This window comes from Madurella fahalii (genome assembly GCF_045866475.1).
Source record: "Madurella fahalii IFM 68171 DNA, scaffold_1, whole genome shotgun sequence".
NCBI classification, from domain to species: domain Eukaryota; kingdom Fungi; phylum Ascomycota; class Sordariomycetes; order Sordariales; genus Madurella; species Madurella fahalii.
The window spans coordinates 9,018,096-9,036,820 of NW_027263971.1; the positions used below are offsets into that span (position 1 = coordinate 9,018,096).

General features: G+C 54.7%; 2 protein-coding genes across 2 annotated transcripts; both read left to right on the forward strand.

Annotated features, from left to right (window-relative positions):
* Positions 1-193: 193 nt before the first annotated feature.
* Positions 194-802, forward strand: MFIFM68171_02456 (uncharacterized protein; the record flags this gene model as incomplete). The annotated part of the gene is made up of 1 exon (XM_071057878.1): positions 194-802. One exon carries the CDS (start codon positions 194-196, stop codon positions 800-802), a length of 609 nt encoding a protein of 202 aa, XP_070913979.1.
* A 6,317-nt stretch (positions 803-7,119) lies between these two features.
* Positions 7,120-10,692, forward strand: MFIFM68171_02457 (uncharacterized protein; the record flags this gene model as incomplete). The annotated part of the gene is made up of 2 exons (XM_071057879.1): positions 7,120-7,580; positions 7,644-10,692. 2 exons carry the CDS (start codon positions 7,120-7,122, stop codon positions 10,690-10,692), a joined length of 3,510 nt encoding a protein of 1,169 aa, XP_070913980.1.
* Positions 10,693-18,725: the final 8,033 nt, after the last annotated feature.

An 18,725-nucleotide genomic window follows, 5' to 3' on the forward strand; every position in this document is an offset into this window, starting at 1 on the left:
CCACGCTCAGGGTTTTTCACAACCTCGACTGCAGTTGCAAACGGCACGGAGCGGGAAGGAAAAAAGGAAGAGAAAAAAATAAAAACGAGTTTCCACGTTGACGACGCTATTCTGTGTCGCTTCTAAACATTACGCGTCCCTGCACTACGAGGGTCTTCATTCCTTCTTCTTCCCCCTCTCGCCCGGTGCCGCAATGCTCTTCTCCTACCTATCGTCGTTGTTCAGCTCCAAACCAGCGAGTGAGAATAACAACAAGCTCCTATCGACAACACCGGCACCCGCTCCAGCGTCAGCACCCGCTACCAACACACCTAATGAGAAGGGCACTTTGCTAAGGCAGCGGCTGGCCGAAAGACCGCCATATCCTCCCGTCACTTCGGCACGGTCTTTAAAACAACTAGGCCTCTACTTTGGCGGCGCCGGTTTCCTGGCGTTTTCCATCCTCATTACTCGGCGGGCGGTGACGCGGTACAAATTGGCATCTCAGCTCAAGTTCTTCGAACCGACCAATGGGAATGGCATCACTCATCACGGCTTACCGCAGAAAGACCCTGGAATGGCTCTACAGGCTCTCAACCTGGCAACCCTCAACACCTTCAGCTTCGGCATCATGATGGCTGGTGGTATTTCTTGGGCATTTGACATATCTACCGTCGATGACCTCAAGAGGCTTACGCGACGCTCGATGGATGCGGCCGGCGGGGACCTCGATCCAGCCGCCGAGGAAGAAATCGCGCAGTGGGTGGCCAATACGTTTGGGATCACGGAGAAGCCATCGTCGGATGAGAGCAGCAAGTCGTGACATTCCGGGGAGATTACTCGCCATCTCTAAGGCCTCGGAGTTACGTTTTTTTTTTTTTTTTGGGTGGTAATCTGCAGGTTTGACTAAGTAATCAGAGGCTGGAGCAGATGTAGGCTCATTGGGACGGGGGGGAGGTAGTTGGGGGACGAATCGGGACTCGAGGGTCTGACACGGTGCCATCCCGGTGACTGGCTATGGTCATGTTTCTGTTGAATGTCTGCCCTATCAGCATACCCACGGTTGTCCTCGAGGTTACTGCGCGCTTGCTCGCATCTAGTTACCGACTGGGAGCGGCAACTCCCAAGCCAGTCACTGGAACGAACTGCGCCTGGTTTACGTGCATTCAGGGCTAAATTAGAGAACCTCTCCATTCTTGCCAAGTGGCTCTGTATATAACTGTATCATAATTGTCAAACGCAGCGCAATCTTCACATCAGGATACCAACAGCATCCTTCCTGCTGAACGGGCATCTGGTCTCGTCAGCACTGCCGTCACCGCCGCTACCACATGTTCACGCCGAGATCTTTTAGGGCAGGTTCATCACTTGTCTTGAGCAGGCTTTACCGTAGCGAAGGAAGGTGCAGAGAGACTACACCAACCTCAGAAAAGACACTTTGGGCGAGGTCCGGTTGTCAACTCGTCCCAACCTAGATCAGTTTATCTTTCAAACCTTTAGCAGGTGCGGCGTCGGCGCAGACCTAGCCCTCCTTCTTGGCTTTCTCACATCAGTTGTATTTCATGTTCCGAAGAACCACATGTTGAATAGGTGCGAGGGAATGTTATGTCCCCTACAGTAGGCTCTTGAACGCCAAGTGGAGCCTTGTCCAGCCCTTACCAATATATGATCGTCGGGTTTCCCAACGTTTATGTCAAGCTTAAAAGAGCAAGTCATGATCTCAATGTATTCTTATGAGACAGCCTTTTCGAACTGATAAATGCCTTACCATACTATGGCCCCACCCAAAAGTGGCCCGTACATCCACCTACCTTATACGTATCCCTAACCCTGACGCGCGCCCATCAAGATGGATACGACAATTGACGCAAGACTCTCATTTCACTGTAAAAAGCCCACCAAATACTGCAATTGCAATTGACGTTGTTAAAGTGCTCAATTCGCTTCAATTCGTTGATATCTTATAAGGCCCAAATAGGCGCTGTTTTCTTATAGTTTGACGGCCCAGTTGTATATCTGTCTGTCCATCTGACTGAGCGCCTCCCCTGCTTCCATGCCCTCGTCGCGATCGTTGTGGTGCCGTTTGACTGGCGATACTCTCGTTGTTGTTGTCGTTGTCATTGTCGTTGTCGTTGTCGTTGCCGTTGCCGTTGCCGTTGCCGTTGCCGTTGCCGTTGCCGTTGCCGTTGCCGTTGCCGTTGCCGTTGCCGTTGCCGTTGCCGTTGCCGTTGCCGTTGCCGTTGCCGTTGCTGTTGTCGTTGTCGTTGTCGTTGCCGTTGCCGTTGCCGTTGCCGTTGCTGTTGTCGTTGTCGTTGTCGTTGTCGTTGTCGTTGTCGTTGTCGTTGTCGTTGTCGTTGTCGTTGTCGTTGTCGTTGTCGTTGTCGTTGTCGTTGTCGTTGTCGTTGTCGTTGTCGTTATTGTTGTCTTCCTGCGCACCTGCGCCTTGCGTTCCTACTGCGCCTAGACCTTCCCTGGCATGGCCCCCCTACTTCCACGGCCTCCCCTGTTCCCACGGCCTCCCCTACTTGGAAGCAACTGCGTGCGCAGTTGTGCCCGCGATTGAGGCGGTTCCAGAGCGCTTGTCGGCGTTGTAAGATAGAGAGGAGGTTGTGTGATGGTGATGGTGACGGAATGGAAAAGGAAGGCGGTGAGAGCAATGGAGTGGCAGAATCAATCCAGATTAAGCTTAGCGTGGGTGAGGTGGTAGGTGCGTAGGTGGGGCCATAGTATGGTAAGACATACAGAGGTCGGGGCCAAAAGTAAGTGCCCTCTCCTGTTAAATGGAGCTCGAACCATCCGTGCTGAGAACCTTGACAGAACGTCAAATGTACTGTGCTATATGACCCACTGTTCCCAGCTTTTAAGGATGTGCAGCTTCTCAACACACAAAATAACCGTCGTACCTGATTAACAAATTAGTAGTCTTGATACCTCCTAGGCGGCTTGTCGCAGTAAGTGTAGAGTCCTAATACTTCAAATCATCAGAATCCGGCTTCTTTTGCATTGTTGATCATGGTATCTCTGATGTTGCGTTTGGTGACAGTTGCACCGCTTGAGAAGGTTAGGGTTAGACACTGGCCCTGTGCGAGCTTACTGTATCAGGAGCTTGGCGGTCTTTGGCTAACAAATGAGGGCACTTACTTTTGGCCCCGACCTCTGTATATCATAGTTCGAAAAGGCTATCTCATTCTTATAAGCGGGGCTGAGATGTTGACTGTGCGTAGCCATATGCGCGCATGCAGAAACATCACGCAGCCAACTGAAGCCACTCTACAACCTCTCGCATATAGAAATGGCTAGTTCCGATACCTCAGAATGTTATTTACCAAGGATTAGGGAGGTCAAGAGCGAGCGCCCGAACGCACTCAGCTGTCTCGCCAGCCGCCCGGGAAACGACGGGACGGGATTTGACGGAAGTTTCAAGGGATGGCTCCTGGTTTCGGCCGATTTCTGAACCAGTGTTACCCCGGGGCAGCCTGACCGACAGATCGTTTTGACTCGGAATGTATGCCCCATCAACGAGGAAGAAACAACGGACGGATCTAGGCTAGCGGAAGAGTAGTATATGTCATGCGATCGTGATGTATCATCATACAATGGCGATTTGTTCCACTTCATTGTTCTCCAAAGGGAATGTCTGCTCCAAGGCTTGGTGCTTAGCTAAGCGGGTTGTCCAGTGGGATTGACATGATGGATAATGGTGTATGCGAGCTTCAGATAGCCGGGCTAAAGCCATCTGGGCGCTCCCGCTTTGGCCGGCCAAGCGCCTCGTCTTGTCATCTGGTCGTCTCAGGGTTATTTTGCCGGCATGTTTTTTGTGGTTTTGTAATTTTATGCTCGAGGTCGATCCGGAGCGGCCAATCAGGCAACGCTTCAGGTTATTATTAGGAATGATTTCCAGGAGTCCCAGGAAGAAAAACTTGGTTGCACGATGTGTTGCAAATCCCATCGTGGCTTCTTTCGGTGCCCTCGATCCGACTGTTGCTGACCTTGGTTACGGGAATGATGTCAGCACTGCCAGACCACCATTGACCTCGGTGGGCCCGGGACGGATCACTCAGCGTCTGAAGCCCCTGGCCTGGGATGCCATCTGACTGCCGATGACCAGGGTTGCCCAACGCTGAAGTGTGGGGTTTGTGGGACTGTTCATGAAAACGGCGGGACCTTGGCCATCGCCGGATTTGGTCACGTATAACAGGATAACAGAATGTATCGAACCACATTTGAGCTCCGCCTCACCGATAGCAGCTACAGTACGATACAGCGCGCAATCCTAACAGCACAGTACTCCTTCAAAGACTTATATGATACTACGATATTCGCGGATCTTAAAGCTATTTCGAATCTCGAAATACACCTAGTCACTGGAAACAATGGCAGTAATGGCAGTAATGGCAGTAATGGCAGTAATGGCAGTAATGGCAGTAATGGCAGTAATGGCAGTAATGGCAGTAATGGCAGTAATGGCAGTAATGGCAGTAATGGCAGTAATGGCAGTAATGGCAGTAATGGCAGTAATGGCAGTAATGGCAGTAATGGCAGTAATGGCAGTAATGGCAGTAATGGCAGTAATGGCAGTAATGGCAGTAATGGCAGTTAAACAGTGTGGCGGCAAGTGAGCCCCATGTTCAGTAGGTTCAGCCGCTGATTTGAGTGGCGCACCTGCCGGGAATTTGGCGCCAACGTTCGCCGGCGCCACAGAATAGTTCCCCACGAAGTACATGTCATTACATAGGGGACTGGTTTTGGGTGGAAGACTGCTGGTGGGGTGAGAGCCAAATACGCAGCCCCCCACCGGTTCCAGAAGCTAGGACGCGGTAAAAACCGCCCCAAACCGCATTGTTGACATCCGCCGTGTATGGCCTGTGTCGCGCGATGGCCAGCTGTTCGAGCTGACTGGCGGTCGGTTCGAGTCAAGAAACTACATGCACAAATCAGGCATTGCGCCCAGTCGCAGCCACCTTGGATTGGACAAGCAATCCTCCTGCTGGACCCAAACAGCAGCACGGGAGCCATCTTAGGGGTAGACCGGGCTGGAATGCCACGCGTGAAACAACATACGGAGGTGGCATACCACTAACTTCACTGCTGATAGGTTGGCGATCCTGATCCGAGGTCCACCCATGAGATGGGAGTACGTAGTGTAGTGTAGTGGTTTAAGGTACCGTAGAGAGACACGGTGGGTTTGAGCAGATCGGCCTCACATGAAATTCGGCTGCGCTTAGCCATCCCGGACATGTTAACCAACCTCCTAAAAGCGATGTGTTGGCGTCTGAACGCGCAATTGTGCGGGGAATTCAACTGCAGCACTGGACACAGATGACGTCCTCCTCCGCCCGCAACATGCAGCGTTACATCCCGAACAGGAGCCCCGGACAGATTTGTGGACCACTTGCGGGGTTGGATGCCGGAGTGGCTCGAGGATCAATGAACATCGGTGGGCCCAGAACTTCACCTGAACGACATGACTTGGTGGACAGAGTGTCATTCTCCCGAGTAATGTCGAGTCAATCTGGACCTGGCAGGCTGTAGCCGCAGCACTAAGCAAAAGACACCTTAATTGCGGAAGGGCCCGTCTGTGTGCTTTGCCTTGGCTGGGCGTCACTGCACGCCAGGTTGGCAGCTCGGTTGCTTCATCCTGCCTGGCAGGCGCCCAACGGGATGACGGCTGTGTGATGCAGGCGTCTTGGTCACCAATAATGGTGGTTCTATCACGGGCAATGGACAAGCCCGGAAGCGGGTTTCTGAGGCCAATTCAGGCGAGAAGTCTGAGGACAGGGGACGTACGGAGCTTAAATTGAGACACGGCTTAAAGCGCCTCGCACAATGTGCTGCAAGGCTCAAAGGCCACCCGTTGTGCACTTGCATCTGAAACATCTTGCATCCAGCAGAGCAGGCTCTCTGTTTTCTGCTCGGACAGCTATGCAGCGGGTGTGTAGGACCACTTACGAATCAGTCGCGCCCCGAATGTCCGGCGTCTTCGTCCCCAGCTCCCTGCCGGCTGGGAAACAACCGTAGGGAAACAATGCGCGCACAGAACCTTCTGTAGCATCTTCGACACCCCAGCCCTCTCTGCCCACGTCGCTTTGATGGGACGCTAAAATGCAATTTGGCGCAGGTAAACAACGCTTTTCTTTACCTGCTCCGGCAATGAGCCTTGGCGAGGCCTTGGCCAAGCAGACGGAAGCAAGCAAGGAGGTCGGGGGGGCAGTGATCATACAACTCAGACCAAGGGGTGTGCATACACTACACATTGTATTGCCGTACTTCCTATGTCCAACCGAGTTGGTCTTCACGACTCGTTCAAGAGTTGCTCTTCAATTCCTCCGCGCTGTCTCGACGTTCGTGTCCGTAATTACAGTACGTCTACAGTACAATGAACACGATGATGAATTGGGCGCTCGTCTAAATCTCCTATGACGCTAGCGGCCCTGGCGCTGCGGGACCCGCTTCCGGATCTGTGCAGTACACCTCTTTCTGGGTAGATAATCCTAGCGTGGCCAAGGGTGACTGTTTAAGGTGCCCATGCATTCTCTGGCAGTTTCCAGTGTTGCACCTAACAGCAGCCCCCTGCTACACTAGGATTATTTACCCCCGAATAAGGTGTCGTGTAGGAAGCTGGCATCCTGCCCCACCAGGAGCTCCTTGCCTGCTTGGGTGCATCCTTGCTTGGGAAGGTGCAAAATGCACGTCTTGTAACATCCGCCTTGGATTTACAGGCGACCGCTTCCGGCTCGGAAGTTTGCCCTTTTCTACTCCCCAACCCTCTCCCATCTCTCGAGTTCTGGCGTCTCAGGTTCGGTAGTTTGCCGAGTAGTTCCTCAATGATCTAGCCCAGTCGTTGAAACGGCGAGAAACGCCCAGTGAGCCAGACCGGCCGCGTCTCTCTTTTTGAACTGCTGTTGCTCCTGGCCCCTTTGGCCATCCTTGTCTTCCTCCCCCCCCCCCCCTGCGCTTGCGGGCCGTTTCTGAATAGTCCGGCCGGCATCCGTGTCTTGACTTTATTACCGTCTTCCGCGCACCCCATACATGAAGCCGTCGGTTGCCCGTTCTTGACCAACGGGTGGGATTTGCGGGCTTGCGGCATGGAAGCAGCAATAACCGCATAGCAAAAACCTGCCCCCACCCACGCCCGGCATCATGGGCAACGCTCAGTCCACGCCGACTTCCACTGAGCCACCTCGAAGACCATCCCAGAAGCTGTCGAAGCCAAAGACGGGCAATCATGCGACAGCCGGCCTGTTGAGCCCCAGTACTCTCTCAAATAGCCCTCGTCGTCTTTCCAATGCACAGCTGCCCAATCCTCCGCCCCAGTCCCCGACAGTCGTCCCCGCGCCAACAACAGTGTCGCCAATTGAAGCGCTTGCGGACCTCGAACGCCGCGTCGAGAGCGGCCCGCCTCTTGATCCGACCTCGGGCGCGCAGAAAGAGTCCAAACGACGGCGCTTGTTCCGTTCCAGGTCATCCCGGGCTACCACCGGCACTGTGCGGCGGAACCACAGTGTCGGGCCGGGCTCGAGGCTTGTGGACAGGCTGTCCAGGACGTCTTCGATGACATACGAGTCCGCAGTGGCGTACTATGGACAGTCGAGTCCTGACAAGTAGGTGCCGAGGTTTCCACGCCGTCGAACTGCCCGATGCTGACCATTCCCCTCCGTGTATAGTCGGCCAGAGCAGCTCGATTCTCGCACCTCGTGGAACTATAACCTGACGTCGTACGAGGCTAAGCGCCTGCTGAATCTGACAGAAGAGTTGCCCCTGGAACACGCAACAGCCATGTCCGAGAACAAGATGACGGTGGTTACGGAAACCACGTGGAAGAGTTCCAACCCGGCACACCCCCCTAGCGCCACCATCACCCGCGCAAGTTCGGATGTGTCGCTCTATATGCCGGTTCGGAGACAGTCGATAATCCAGACACCCGGCGTGGCCACACGGTCAAGTTCGGCTCGAGACCTTCCAGCGCTACCAACCTTGAATTTCCGCCACAGCCATCCAGCGACTCCGAGCTTGTCCCGGCAGCAGTCGTTCGAGTCGTACAGGAGCGGCATCGTGTCAATGCCGCCCCGCATTCAGAATCCCGATGCCGTACCGCGAGTAATGACACCTTGCGAGGAACAGTATCAATCAATTGGCGCTTTTAAGCTCGGGTCGCTGCGCATCACCAACGGCTCCCCTAGCCCCCTAACCCCCGATGTCGGGATGGGACGCGGCCACGGGCGAGCGGCTGTGGGCGATGTCAGCGGACAAGACGACTATTTCGCAGAGCCGCAAGCTCGTGACAATGATGTCGCAGCTGTGGCAGCCGCAGGGCCTCCCATGCAGTCGCCGCGGCCGCATGCCGTACAATCCCGGCCACCCAATGCCCTGTTTGTTAATCAAGTAGCCGAGAGCAATGCCTCGGGCTCAGGCTCCGTACCTAAGAGCCCGGATGCCGTGCCCGAATTCCTTTCCGAGATCAGCTTCAGTCCACTATTATCACCGGACCCTTCTCAGCCTGCAAGTCCGCTGAAAACCACCTCTAAGGTCACTGCTCTGGAGGACCAGCTCTTCGACGATGAGCCGCAGCCGGAGTACTCCTCGGTCGAAGTCTTGGATGTCCGTTTGGATCCGAATGCGAAGCCGCCGCACCCAAAAGTTGAGCCTGATGCGGGCAAAGCCGTCTTTACGAGGACTGACAGTGGCTTCATTTCCACATCGAGCCCTTCATCCGAAACTCATAAGCCGCTGACCAAGGCTGATTCGGGATACAGTTCTATTGTGTCTTTGCGCTCATTCCAGACTAAAGCCCAAGGTCCTGAGAGCCAATTAGTACCTTCTTTGGAAAAGCGCCTGTCCCAGTCGAACGAGAGAGGTGCACAAGTCGGGTCGGCCTCAAGCCAAGCCGGCGGACACTATCCGGTAGCGCCGGAGAGAGAAGCCCCGCCACCACCGGTACCCCCAAAAGACACGCCCCAGCATGCCGTAATCAGTCCACCGAAGCCCAGCGTCATTCCGAGTGAGCGAGTTTCCACCCACAACTCGGCAAAGAACAACCACTCAAGTACAGCCGGCATGCCCAAGGCCGCGAGGCATATCCCGAACCCCATCATAAGCCATGGACCTGGTGATAGGGGGCTGGCGCCGCCGGGGTCTATGCCTCGAACTCCAGGGAGCGCGGGCTCCGTGAGATCAGACAAGTCAAGCTCTGCCCTGAGCATTGGAAGCGGTTCTCAGAAGCCCGGGAGACTGCAGCGGCTTCTCAGCGGAACTCGTCGGCCTGCTGCCGGGCCGCCGACAGTCCACGCGACACACGCTCTTGAGCAGAACAGCATCCCGTCAGTTCCACGCGAGGTTGAAAACAGACTTCAAGAGCATACCGGCCTGTTTCCCACGACAGTAAAGAGACTGGCTGTAAAGTCTCGCTCTAGCCTAGATACGCTGAAGACTATTTTCAGCGTGGGGAGTATCGAAGCTAGTTTGGAAGCCGTAAGTTCAATGCAGGCTGCCAACACGGTGCGGGAATCCGAGACCAAGGAAGGTCTTTGGAAACAAACATTGCAGTCAGTGCCGGCCTCCATCGCCAACGCTGCAGCGCATGTTATCCCCAGAAAGTCGATATCTCGAAAACCGGTGCCGGTTCGTCAAGAATCAGTAGAAGAGTGGACGGTCACGAGACTCGGTCGTGAGCCCCTTCTCGTTGATGCCGGTGTAGTGCATGGAAGTAGCATCCGCCGTGCTGATTCGGCTCATGCGGTTGATACCCAGGCTGTCGGTCGCGCAACTAAACCGAGCGGGAGGACCATGAGCCTCACACTACCGGGTGAGCGTGGAATGGGTTTGAGTTCGGCCGGGGTTCTCCCATCGCCTCCCATCCCGAGTCCGGTAGCCAAGGCAATGTCCATGGACAGCAAGTCCATGACCCCCGCCAGCGCGACGCCAAGAAGGCCGTTATCACTTCGCGTGCCGCCGCCGTTGCGGTCAGAGTCATCTACCAGCAGCCTCCGTCGCAAGGCTAGCCGGGAAAGCATTCAGAGTTACCCAGCTGCGCAACCTCTCTCAAGGAAGGGCAGCAGGGAGACGATCAGCAGCCACTACTCGAACCAGCAAGGGACAGCAAGTGGCTCTGGACACTCGTCCCCTGGCGGTATTACCATGGACCCCCGGCGGCTGATGTCCTTTCGGCAATTCCACGCCCGGCAATCTTCTCTGCAGAGGTCTCCTAACTGGGAGGTGCAGACCGACCATGGCATGGCCCATCTGGTTTCTCAGACATCCACCCCAGGAGGCAGCCGCCGGAATTCCATGTCCTCAGTGCAGAGCTTTGACGGCTACGGCGTGCAGCGCCCAAGCAGCGCCCAAGGTTGGCAGATCCAGACGGTCCAGCAGCCCCTGAGGCATCGCGCAAGCTACGACGGCTACAGTCACCGGCAGTGGCAGCCTCGATATGGCTACCCGCCCTCCATGTCCAATGGGTACACTGCTCCGTCCAAGGCGGTATACGATCCCCGGGCTCGGGGACAGCTTGATGCCGCTTCCACGTGGAGCAGGAGCCAGCTCGATGCGGCGGTCGGGCAATGGTATCAGAACGGCGCTTATCCGCCGTACGTGCCGCGAGGTCATTACCGGAACCGCAGCATGGGCAATAGGCACGCATACGGGCCGAATCCGCCTTACCGCGTGCTTCACAGCTACAACTCGCCCGCATACCGCAACGCCCCGATTTGGGGCTGAAACCGCTCAGGGGACAAGATATCCTCTGGTAGGCATAAACCATTGCTTTCTTTCCTTGTCGATCTTTTTTTTGGTTGCGCGTCATGGTATCCAGACATGGGTGGTGTTTTTGTTCAACCCTTCTTTTTCCTTTTTTTTTTTTTTTTTTTTTTTTTCCCGTGTGTAGCACTCATCCTGGATTGATCGGTCATTACGACCCCGAACTGGCTATCCGCAATTATTTTCCTTAAACACTCTAATGACGACCCGAGTCCCCTAGGCTCGGGAACACCGGGCCAGATCTACATCCTTTTTCTTCCCTGTCCTTACCCATTCTGGGCGAAAATGGCCCACTACGTTGTTTAGACTTTGGATAAGGATCACAGCACAGTAGATACAGGGAGTTGGGAACTGGGATTGGGTGGCGCTTCTTTTCTTGGGTTCTCCTGGGTTCGGGACACGGTGTGGGCTCAGATTTTGAGAAATTGGCAGCGAAACAAACCATCTATTGATACCAAGGAGAAAATGGGCAGTGTGAAAGTACGCATCGAGGTGGCAAGGTTTTGTACTATAGCGAAATCAAGAGAAAAAGACCAAACATATAGGACAAGGAAGCATTGACCTGAATTGTATGAGGAACACATTGATTATTAATGCCTGTAACGTTTGGGCGTTGTTGGTCTGGCAGCTGACTGTGGGTGAGGCAAACGGAGGTGCAGCAATCAACAAGTTTAGAACAAGGCTTTTAGTATGTGTATTAAGGAGTCTTATGCAAAACAGTGTCTTCACACGAGATCGCCATGTGCTCGAGAGATTATAAAGTGAGATGATATGATGTCCCCGCCGCACCTGGTGCATCAGCCCCAATTTAATCATGATTAAATGGATTTGTAATGAGGGGCAGAGATGAGAGTGAGAACTGAGGTGTGAGTGAACTGCCTCCCCCGGGTCGTCATACGGGCCTGGGGGCCGGGTCGGGCAACCGGTCACGTTTTTGCCGTAGACTTGCAGCCATCGTTTCTTGTTTTTGTTGGTGGCACCTCGCCGACCTCCGCCTCCCTTCTTCCCCCGGATAAGTGTGGGATAAAACCTGGGACGTGGCTGCCTAAGGTATCGTGGAGGAGCAAACAACGGGCTGTGTCTCTGGCGTAAAATGTCATGGCGCTTGCTGATTGGACAATCTCTCGAGCCTCAGATGCTGCGAACCAAAGAGATGCGCACGAACGGATGGTGTTCAATGTTTGCTGCTCTGGCATTGGCAGTGTTGCTGCTGTTGTCTTAATGTTTTTTCTTTTTCTCGCTGTGCCCGTGCAGCAGATTCAGCTGCGAGTTCGATGAACTCTGGAGCGGATTGGATAGTACTTGTTGATGAGCCTCGACTATGGCTGTCCGTGGCGGCCAGTGAACACACCCCGCACTGCAGCGGGGACGGTGCCGGTGCTGTGCCCCAAAGCCTCTGAGTGGCTTAGGCGTTGCTTAGGTTGCAGAAGGTTACCGGTTACAACGCTTCAGGGTGGTGAGACGTGATTGGCAGCCCCCGGCGATTGGGTGGTGGCGGCCAAGGTTTGGCGCTGGCTCGCTGGTGGGATAGGTGCCCGCTTGCGCTCGCCCCGATCATGTTGTTGGTTCATGCATCGGTCGGCAAACAGCGCTTTGCAGGCTTGCAGGACCAACTCCAACATAGAGCGTCCTGTTCGATACTCAGTGAAGGGTTCAAGACACGGCCGGTGCCGAGTAGAAACGTCGCAGGCGTCGACTGGGGATCGAGGCAAGCGGGCAAAGTGGGCAGCACAGCCACGCTCCGATGGTTCGGCGCCCAAGTCGGTGCTGCCGAGCCCTTGCTGGATTCGTGATTCGGCAGGCGGAGCGGACGCCTTAGGGCTGATGGGTCCTGCAGCGAGATGCGTCGAGGCGACCGAGATTGGAGGGAATTGGGGGGAAAATGACCCACTCTCGTCGGAACACTGCCTTGTACGGAATACTACCTGCAGCACGAAATCTGTAGATGGGGCCTGTCGAGATCCTCCCTCCATCTTGCTAGTTGTACATGACAATGACCTCCTGGCGGGATGAGACAATGCGTTTGTTCCCCTCCCACCCCCCATCGTCTGACGTGCTTGTGTGCGGTATTCTGCTGGTCCCTGCGAGCGTCTCTAGTTGCGTCTGGTTCCTGGAATTTGACAAGGATCAGCTTTTACACTAGTTTGGAGAGCCCCGAACCACGGCCCTGGGCCACTAAGAACGGCCGAACAGCCATTGGCGGTGGGGCTTTGCCAGATCGGTTGGCCGATAGCACCCTGTGAGAGACGAGGCTCCGCGCCAAGGCGCTGAGCCTTCGTTCGGTATTGCTGACAGAGGAGCCCGTCTTCTTATAGCTTACCTCCCCTAACCATGTCCTCTGACTTCTCCCGTTTGTGTTTCTAAATGTTCTGTCCCCTCGCACTGGCCCTCATCAGGAATTGTTTGTGACCGTTGGTCCAACAGCCAGGCGGGCTTCCTCCTCTGCCCAACTACGCCTGTGCTCGGGGGTTCCATCTAGATACTGTACAGAGCGACGCCCGGCGTCGTCTCGGTTCCCGGAATCACGAGGCTGCGACACACACACATTGAACTTTGGTTTGCCAACTCGCGACCCCGTCCACAAAAATGGCGTGTTTCAAGGCATGTATTCCTCGCATCGATATTTCGGGGCGTTTTAGCAGATCGCTAACGAGGTCTTGCACCTTTCCAGCCCCGCAGGGACAAGAACCCTTCGCCCTGCGTCCCCCGGAGGACGACGACACTCAGGAGTATAAAAAGGAGCCTGACAATAAAGCTGGATTCGTCGGGCCAAGGTGCCATGCTTAATGTTGCCTTCCTCGCAGGATCGCTCGGCGGAAACATACGGAGCATCATCGCCAACAAGGATACATCCATCGCTGGTGGCAAATACCGGGGTTATAGAGAGTCCGTCACGAGACATGTTGAGTACCTCTACAACGAAGCTAAAGGCAAGAACCGTGCCTTGTCACGCGAGGACTTCGCTGCCTACATCAAGAAGAAGCAGGGCGTCGACATTGGCGACCTATTGACACAAGACGAATATACCTTTCAAGACTTCTTCTGGGCCTGGAGCAGCAACGCGGCAGTGTGGCACGCGGTTGGGAGGTCGAGGCAAGACGATATCGACATGTCCAAACCCATCACCCATTATTTCATCAGCAGCAGCCACAATACCTACCTTACAGGCAATCAGCTCACCTCCGACAGCTCGACCGAGGCGTATCGCGTTGCGCTGGAGAATGGATGCCGATGCATCGAGATAGACGTGTGGGACGGGTCTGCTTCCCGCACGCCGTCGAGATCGCCGAAACCAGGACACCGGAAACAGTTCTCTTCGGCCTCGGCCCAGCCAGCTGCAGACAGGCTCGACGCGCGTGTTTCCCGCACGCCGTCAAGGTCACCGAAACCAGGACACCGGAAACAGTTCTCGTCGGCCTCGGCCAAGCTTGTCGGAGAGAAACTCGATGCGCTCATGGGTAGCAGATCGAGCCGCCAAGGCCGTAGTCCAAGCGCTACCCAGACAGCCTTCGCAGCACCAAACCCCGGCGAAAGCAGCACCACTCTGGATCCCAAGGATCTGAGCGAGCACCTCGAACGATTGGGGGAGCCACCTGCATCGAGTCCCGGCGTCGAACCGGTGGTGCACCATCACGGAACCATGACATCCACCGTGGGATTCCGGGAGGTGTGCCGAGTTATCGCGGACCACGCTTTTGTGACGAATCCGCTGCCAATCATCGTTAGCCTCGAGGTCGGCGCGAGCCAAGAGCAGCAGGAAGTCATGGTGCAGATCATGAAGCAGGAATGGGGCGACATGCTGCTCGACAAGCCCTTGGACAACTGTGATCCTCATCAGCGGCAGCCGCGGCTGGAAGAGCTGCAACGCAAGATCCTGATCAAGGTCAAGAGGTTGGAGGTGAAGAAGGACTTGTGCGGCAATGAAGTCAAGGTCGAAATCACGAATGATGCGCAGGAGCAACAATCCCAGCCGTCAGAACCCCGTCACAAGATCCTAGCTAGATTGAACGAGCTATACGGCAAAGCGAAGCGTCCAGACAACAAGGGAAAGTGTTCGGATAATATGAGAGCCAAGGACGAGGTCGTCGAAGTCGAACGAGGCCGGACCCGCGGGATCCGTAACAAGCCGCCCATCTGCAAAGCACTCGCGGCTCTGGCCGTCTACACTCACAGCGAGCATTATGACGACGTGGAATCCCTGAACATAAAGTCCCCCAGCCACATCTTCAGCTTGAGCGAACAGGCTTTCGACGACCTCACCAAGTGCCCCTCCAAATTCCAGAGAGTCCTTGCACACAACCGAGACTTCTTCATGCGGATATATCCAAATCCTATAATTCGATTCAACAGTAGCAACCCAGACCCGACGGTCCACTGGCGGAAAGGTGTGCAGATGGTAGCCTTGAACTGGCAGAAGACGGACGAGGGCATGATGCTCAATAACGCCATGTTTGCCGGTACCAACGGCTGGGTGCTCAAACCCCCCGAGCTTCTCGGCGACAAATCGACTAGTGCTTCACATCGCGTGAGCATGGATCTGAAAATCAAGATCCTTGCCGGCCAGTTCCTCCCCTGGGGCGATGACAGCAATTCGAAAAGGGCCGGCGTTGGCGTCAGGGCGGACGAGAAATTCCGTCCCAAGGTGAAGGTGGAGCTGCACGTCGAGAAGCCACACCACAAGGAGAAGGAGTATGTCCGTTGGACGTCGCGGAGCTCGACGGAACATCCCGACTGGGGCTTCTATGTTCCCAACCTGAGATTCAACGGCGTTCAGGACATTGTGGAGGAGCTTAGTTTCCTCAGGTGAGCGGCACTTGTCGCAGCGAATGATTTGTGATGCCATCTAACGCTTGCAAATATAGGTTCAAGGTCTTCCACAGCTCCAATATCCGCGATAAACCGGTTGCATGGGCCTGCATCCGTCTCGATCGGCTCCAACCTGGGTATAGATGCATCGACCTCATGGCTCCGGATACAAACAAGAAATGCCACGGGCAGTTGTTTGTGAAGATCAAGAAGGAGGTGCGGGCATGATGTGTCCTTCTAGACACCGGCAGTCTTCCTTGCCGATATCTTTCATTGGCGATTTTCTGGCAATATTCTCCTCTTCTATTTTAATCACTTTGTCTATTGCATGAAACGGGGCTTGGTTTCGGAGTATGGAGGGTTCGGTTCACACCGCGGCAACATGATTGCTTTTTGGGAGGGATATCATCATCTTTACCGGCTGGGGGATCTTTGGGATACGCTCAGGACGGAGAGCGGCTTTTTGGGATAGCGCAGGATACCCGGATACAAATTGCTAGTTTCGTTTTCATGCAGATGATCTCTTCGCGTGGTTGTCATCGGCTTCGGAGCATATCTTTGTTTGTTGTGTCTTGGCCGGAAGAAGGATGCATGGCGTCGGATAGTTGCAGGGGCGGACAGGACAATGTCTCAACCACTTGCAGAGCAAACGCTCTGTTCCCGGCTTATTTTCTAGACTGTGATCCCGGATAGGGGCAGAAACTATGGACCGCGGCAGATCGAGTCTCAGCAGTGTGTTACAGTATTGTGCATTTCTGTCCGAGGTCGCCGTCTTCTGCCAGTACGCGCTACCGGCGCTCTTCGAGGTACCTTGCACATTCTCGAGCAAATGATCCGTCAAACCTCTGTGGAAAGGTCCTGGGATCAGCGGCCCGTTATCGACATGTAGAGTGCATTATCACTCTGGCACGGAATCGAATGCATAGCCCTAGCATCACCCCATCGTTCCCGGGGGGCACCCTCTTTCCTCGGGTGATGAAATCAGGCCATCTCGACATATACGGCTGAAAATATCCAACTGAGCCATTTGACTATGGCGCTCGACCGAGACAATCTACCATTAAGCAGCCGGAATTCCCAAGTCGGTGTAATCTCTCCGTCATTTCTCGAACTAGTTCGCTCGAGACTTTGTTTGTCACAGCACTACATCACTCCGACACAACGTAACACAACGGAGTTTGTGCCCTATCAAGTTGAATCGACTGTTTGACACCGGCAAGCCACGATATGCGCTGACCCGCAATTTCCGTATGCTTCTGTGGCATCGCAAGGGGAGCACCAAAGACGAATCCCTCGAGCAGGGACACTGGATGGTTACTTCCCATCCTCCATCTGACCGCTAATTCCACACCATGAACACTTATCCTGAACACCGAGTCCGCAGCGGCGGAGCCAGAAAAGTCATAAAAGCTTGGTGAACCCTCCCAACTTTGCTTGCTCGAATTCCACCGCAGACTTACATCCCCAGCTACTTTGGCAATTTAAGAGTCCATTCACCCTTCCCCTACCCAGCGCACCTTCCTCCTCAGTCTCTTACATTGGGGCTTCCTAAAACGCCTCTGCTCCACCTTTCTTCTCCTTACTTATCGTCAAGCCTCGCCCGCCCTCAGAGACACAGAACACCATTAACCGACCGCCCACGGTGAGGAAGAAACAGCTCACATCTACCCCCCACCATCATCATCCCCATCATGTCCGAATCCACGACGAAGGCCACAGCGGTACGTCCTCTTTCTTTCTCTCTACTACCCCCCCTTTCCTACAACCCATGATCACCTGAACCTCCCCCTTCCTTCCTCGGCCCCCACACCACTACTGCTGCTACTCCTACCACTCCCCCCCCCCCCCAAAAAAAATCCAGGCGTAGCAGCTGGGCCTCTAATGCCTCAGACGACGGGCGAGAAGTCATATCCTGTCCTATGTGACAGGCGGACCTCAGCTGGTCTGTCGGCCGGCGAGCATCTTTTCTTTTTTTCTCTACGCACCCTACTCACATACAAACGTCGTCTTTGTAGTTGATGCCCGGCGTTCGATGCCCGAAGTGTGCGAAGGAAGGGCGGGAGGTGTGGGTTCTCGAGGGGAGTGTTTGCTGGGTTTGCCGGACGCCTTGTCTCTGAAGTGGCTTGCTGAGTACAGACCGGGAGGGGTAAAGGGGGGAGGGGGGTCAGATACAGAATTGGGAGGGACCTCGATGATTGTGTGATCGACGAGCAGTGTGTTGATTTGTCTTATCTTAGTTTGCTACTTGTCACTATTGATATCGGGCTTTCTACTGCGCTTCCGGCGCCAATTCCTTCGAGTTTATATCGTGATTTGCACTGTACACGTACACTTGGGGAGGTGGCAGCTAGTGAGATCGGGTCATGCCATCCGCTATCGGTCCCAAGCTCACCATAGCCGTGCCGTATGGGGCCACCAAGTCAACGGATGCTCCGAGTTGATGGGTGCCGACCGTTCACTTGCGAGGAACCCAACCTGCGCCATCACAAGTGGATTTGTCCTGGCGGGCCGACTGGCAGTTGCTGGCATTTGCGGATTCGATCGACCCCACCAGAAGGACTGCTTACCTAAGTCGATTCTGGAATTTAACAACCCAAAATAGTTTTTCGCTGCCAAAATTTTCCATTTTGCAACAAACCAAAACTTTCGAGGTTGATTCGCCTCAGGTTTGCTCCCGCCCGACGGCGCCTTGTGCGCCGGCAATTGTCGAGGGATTTCTCGCAAGGGAATGTCAAATTCGTTCATTCCGTATCAGCCGTCGCTTGCAGATGCTGTGACGAGTGATCTGAAGGTAAGTCGGATGTGGCCGAGTCTCGAGCTGGGCATCGGGGGCCGGGCACCTCATGGGGACCTTGACCGGTCTGGGACACAAATGACAAAGGGTACGTTTGTTTCTCTCTTATCATTCCCCCGTTCCATCCACACACACACACACACACCCCTGCCGTCGTAATGATGAGCGTAATTTGCGATTGATACCGCACAGTTGGCACCCTTTCGCCGGGGCTGCTACATCTGGCGGACATATGATAGTCATTCTTACATATTCTGAACCTCTACGGCAACACTCCATTCCTCCTCAAATCACAAAATCCTGTCTCGGTCATGGACACTTGGCTAACAGATTTTGTTCAAAGCGTATGGTGAACCCGCAAGATTTGTTGTCGCACATCCCGTTGTGGTACGCA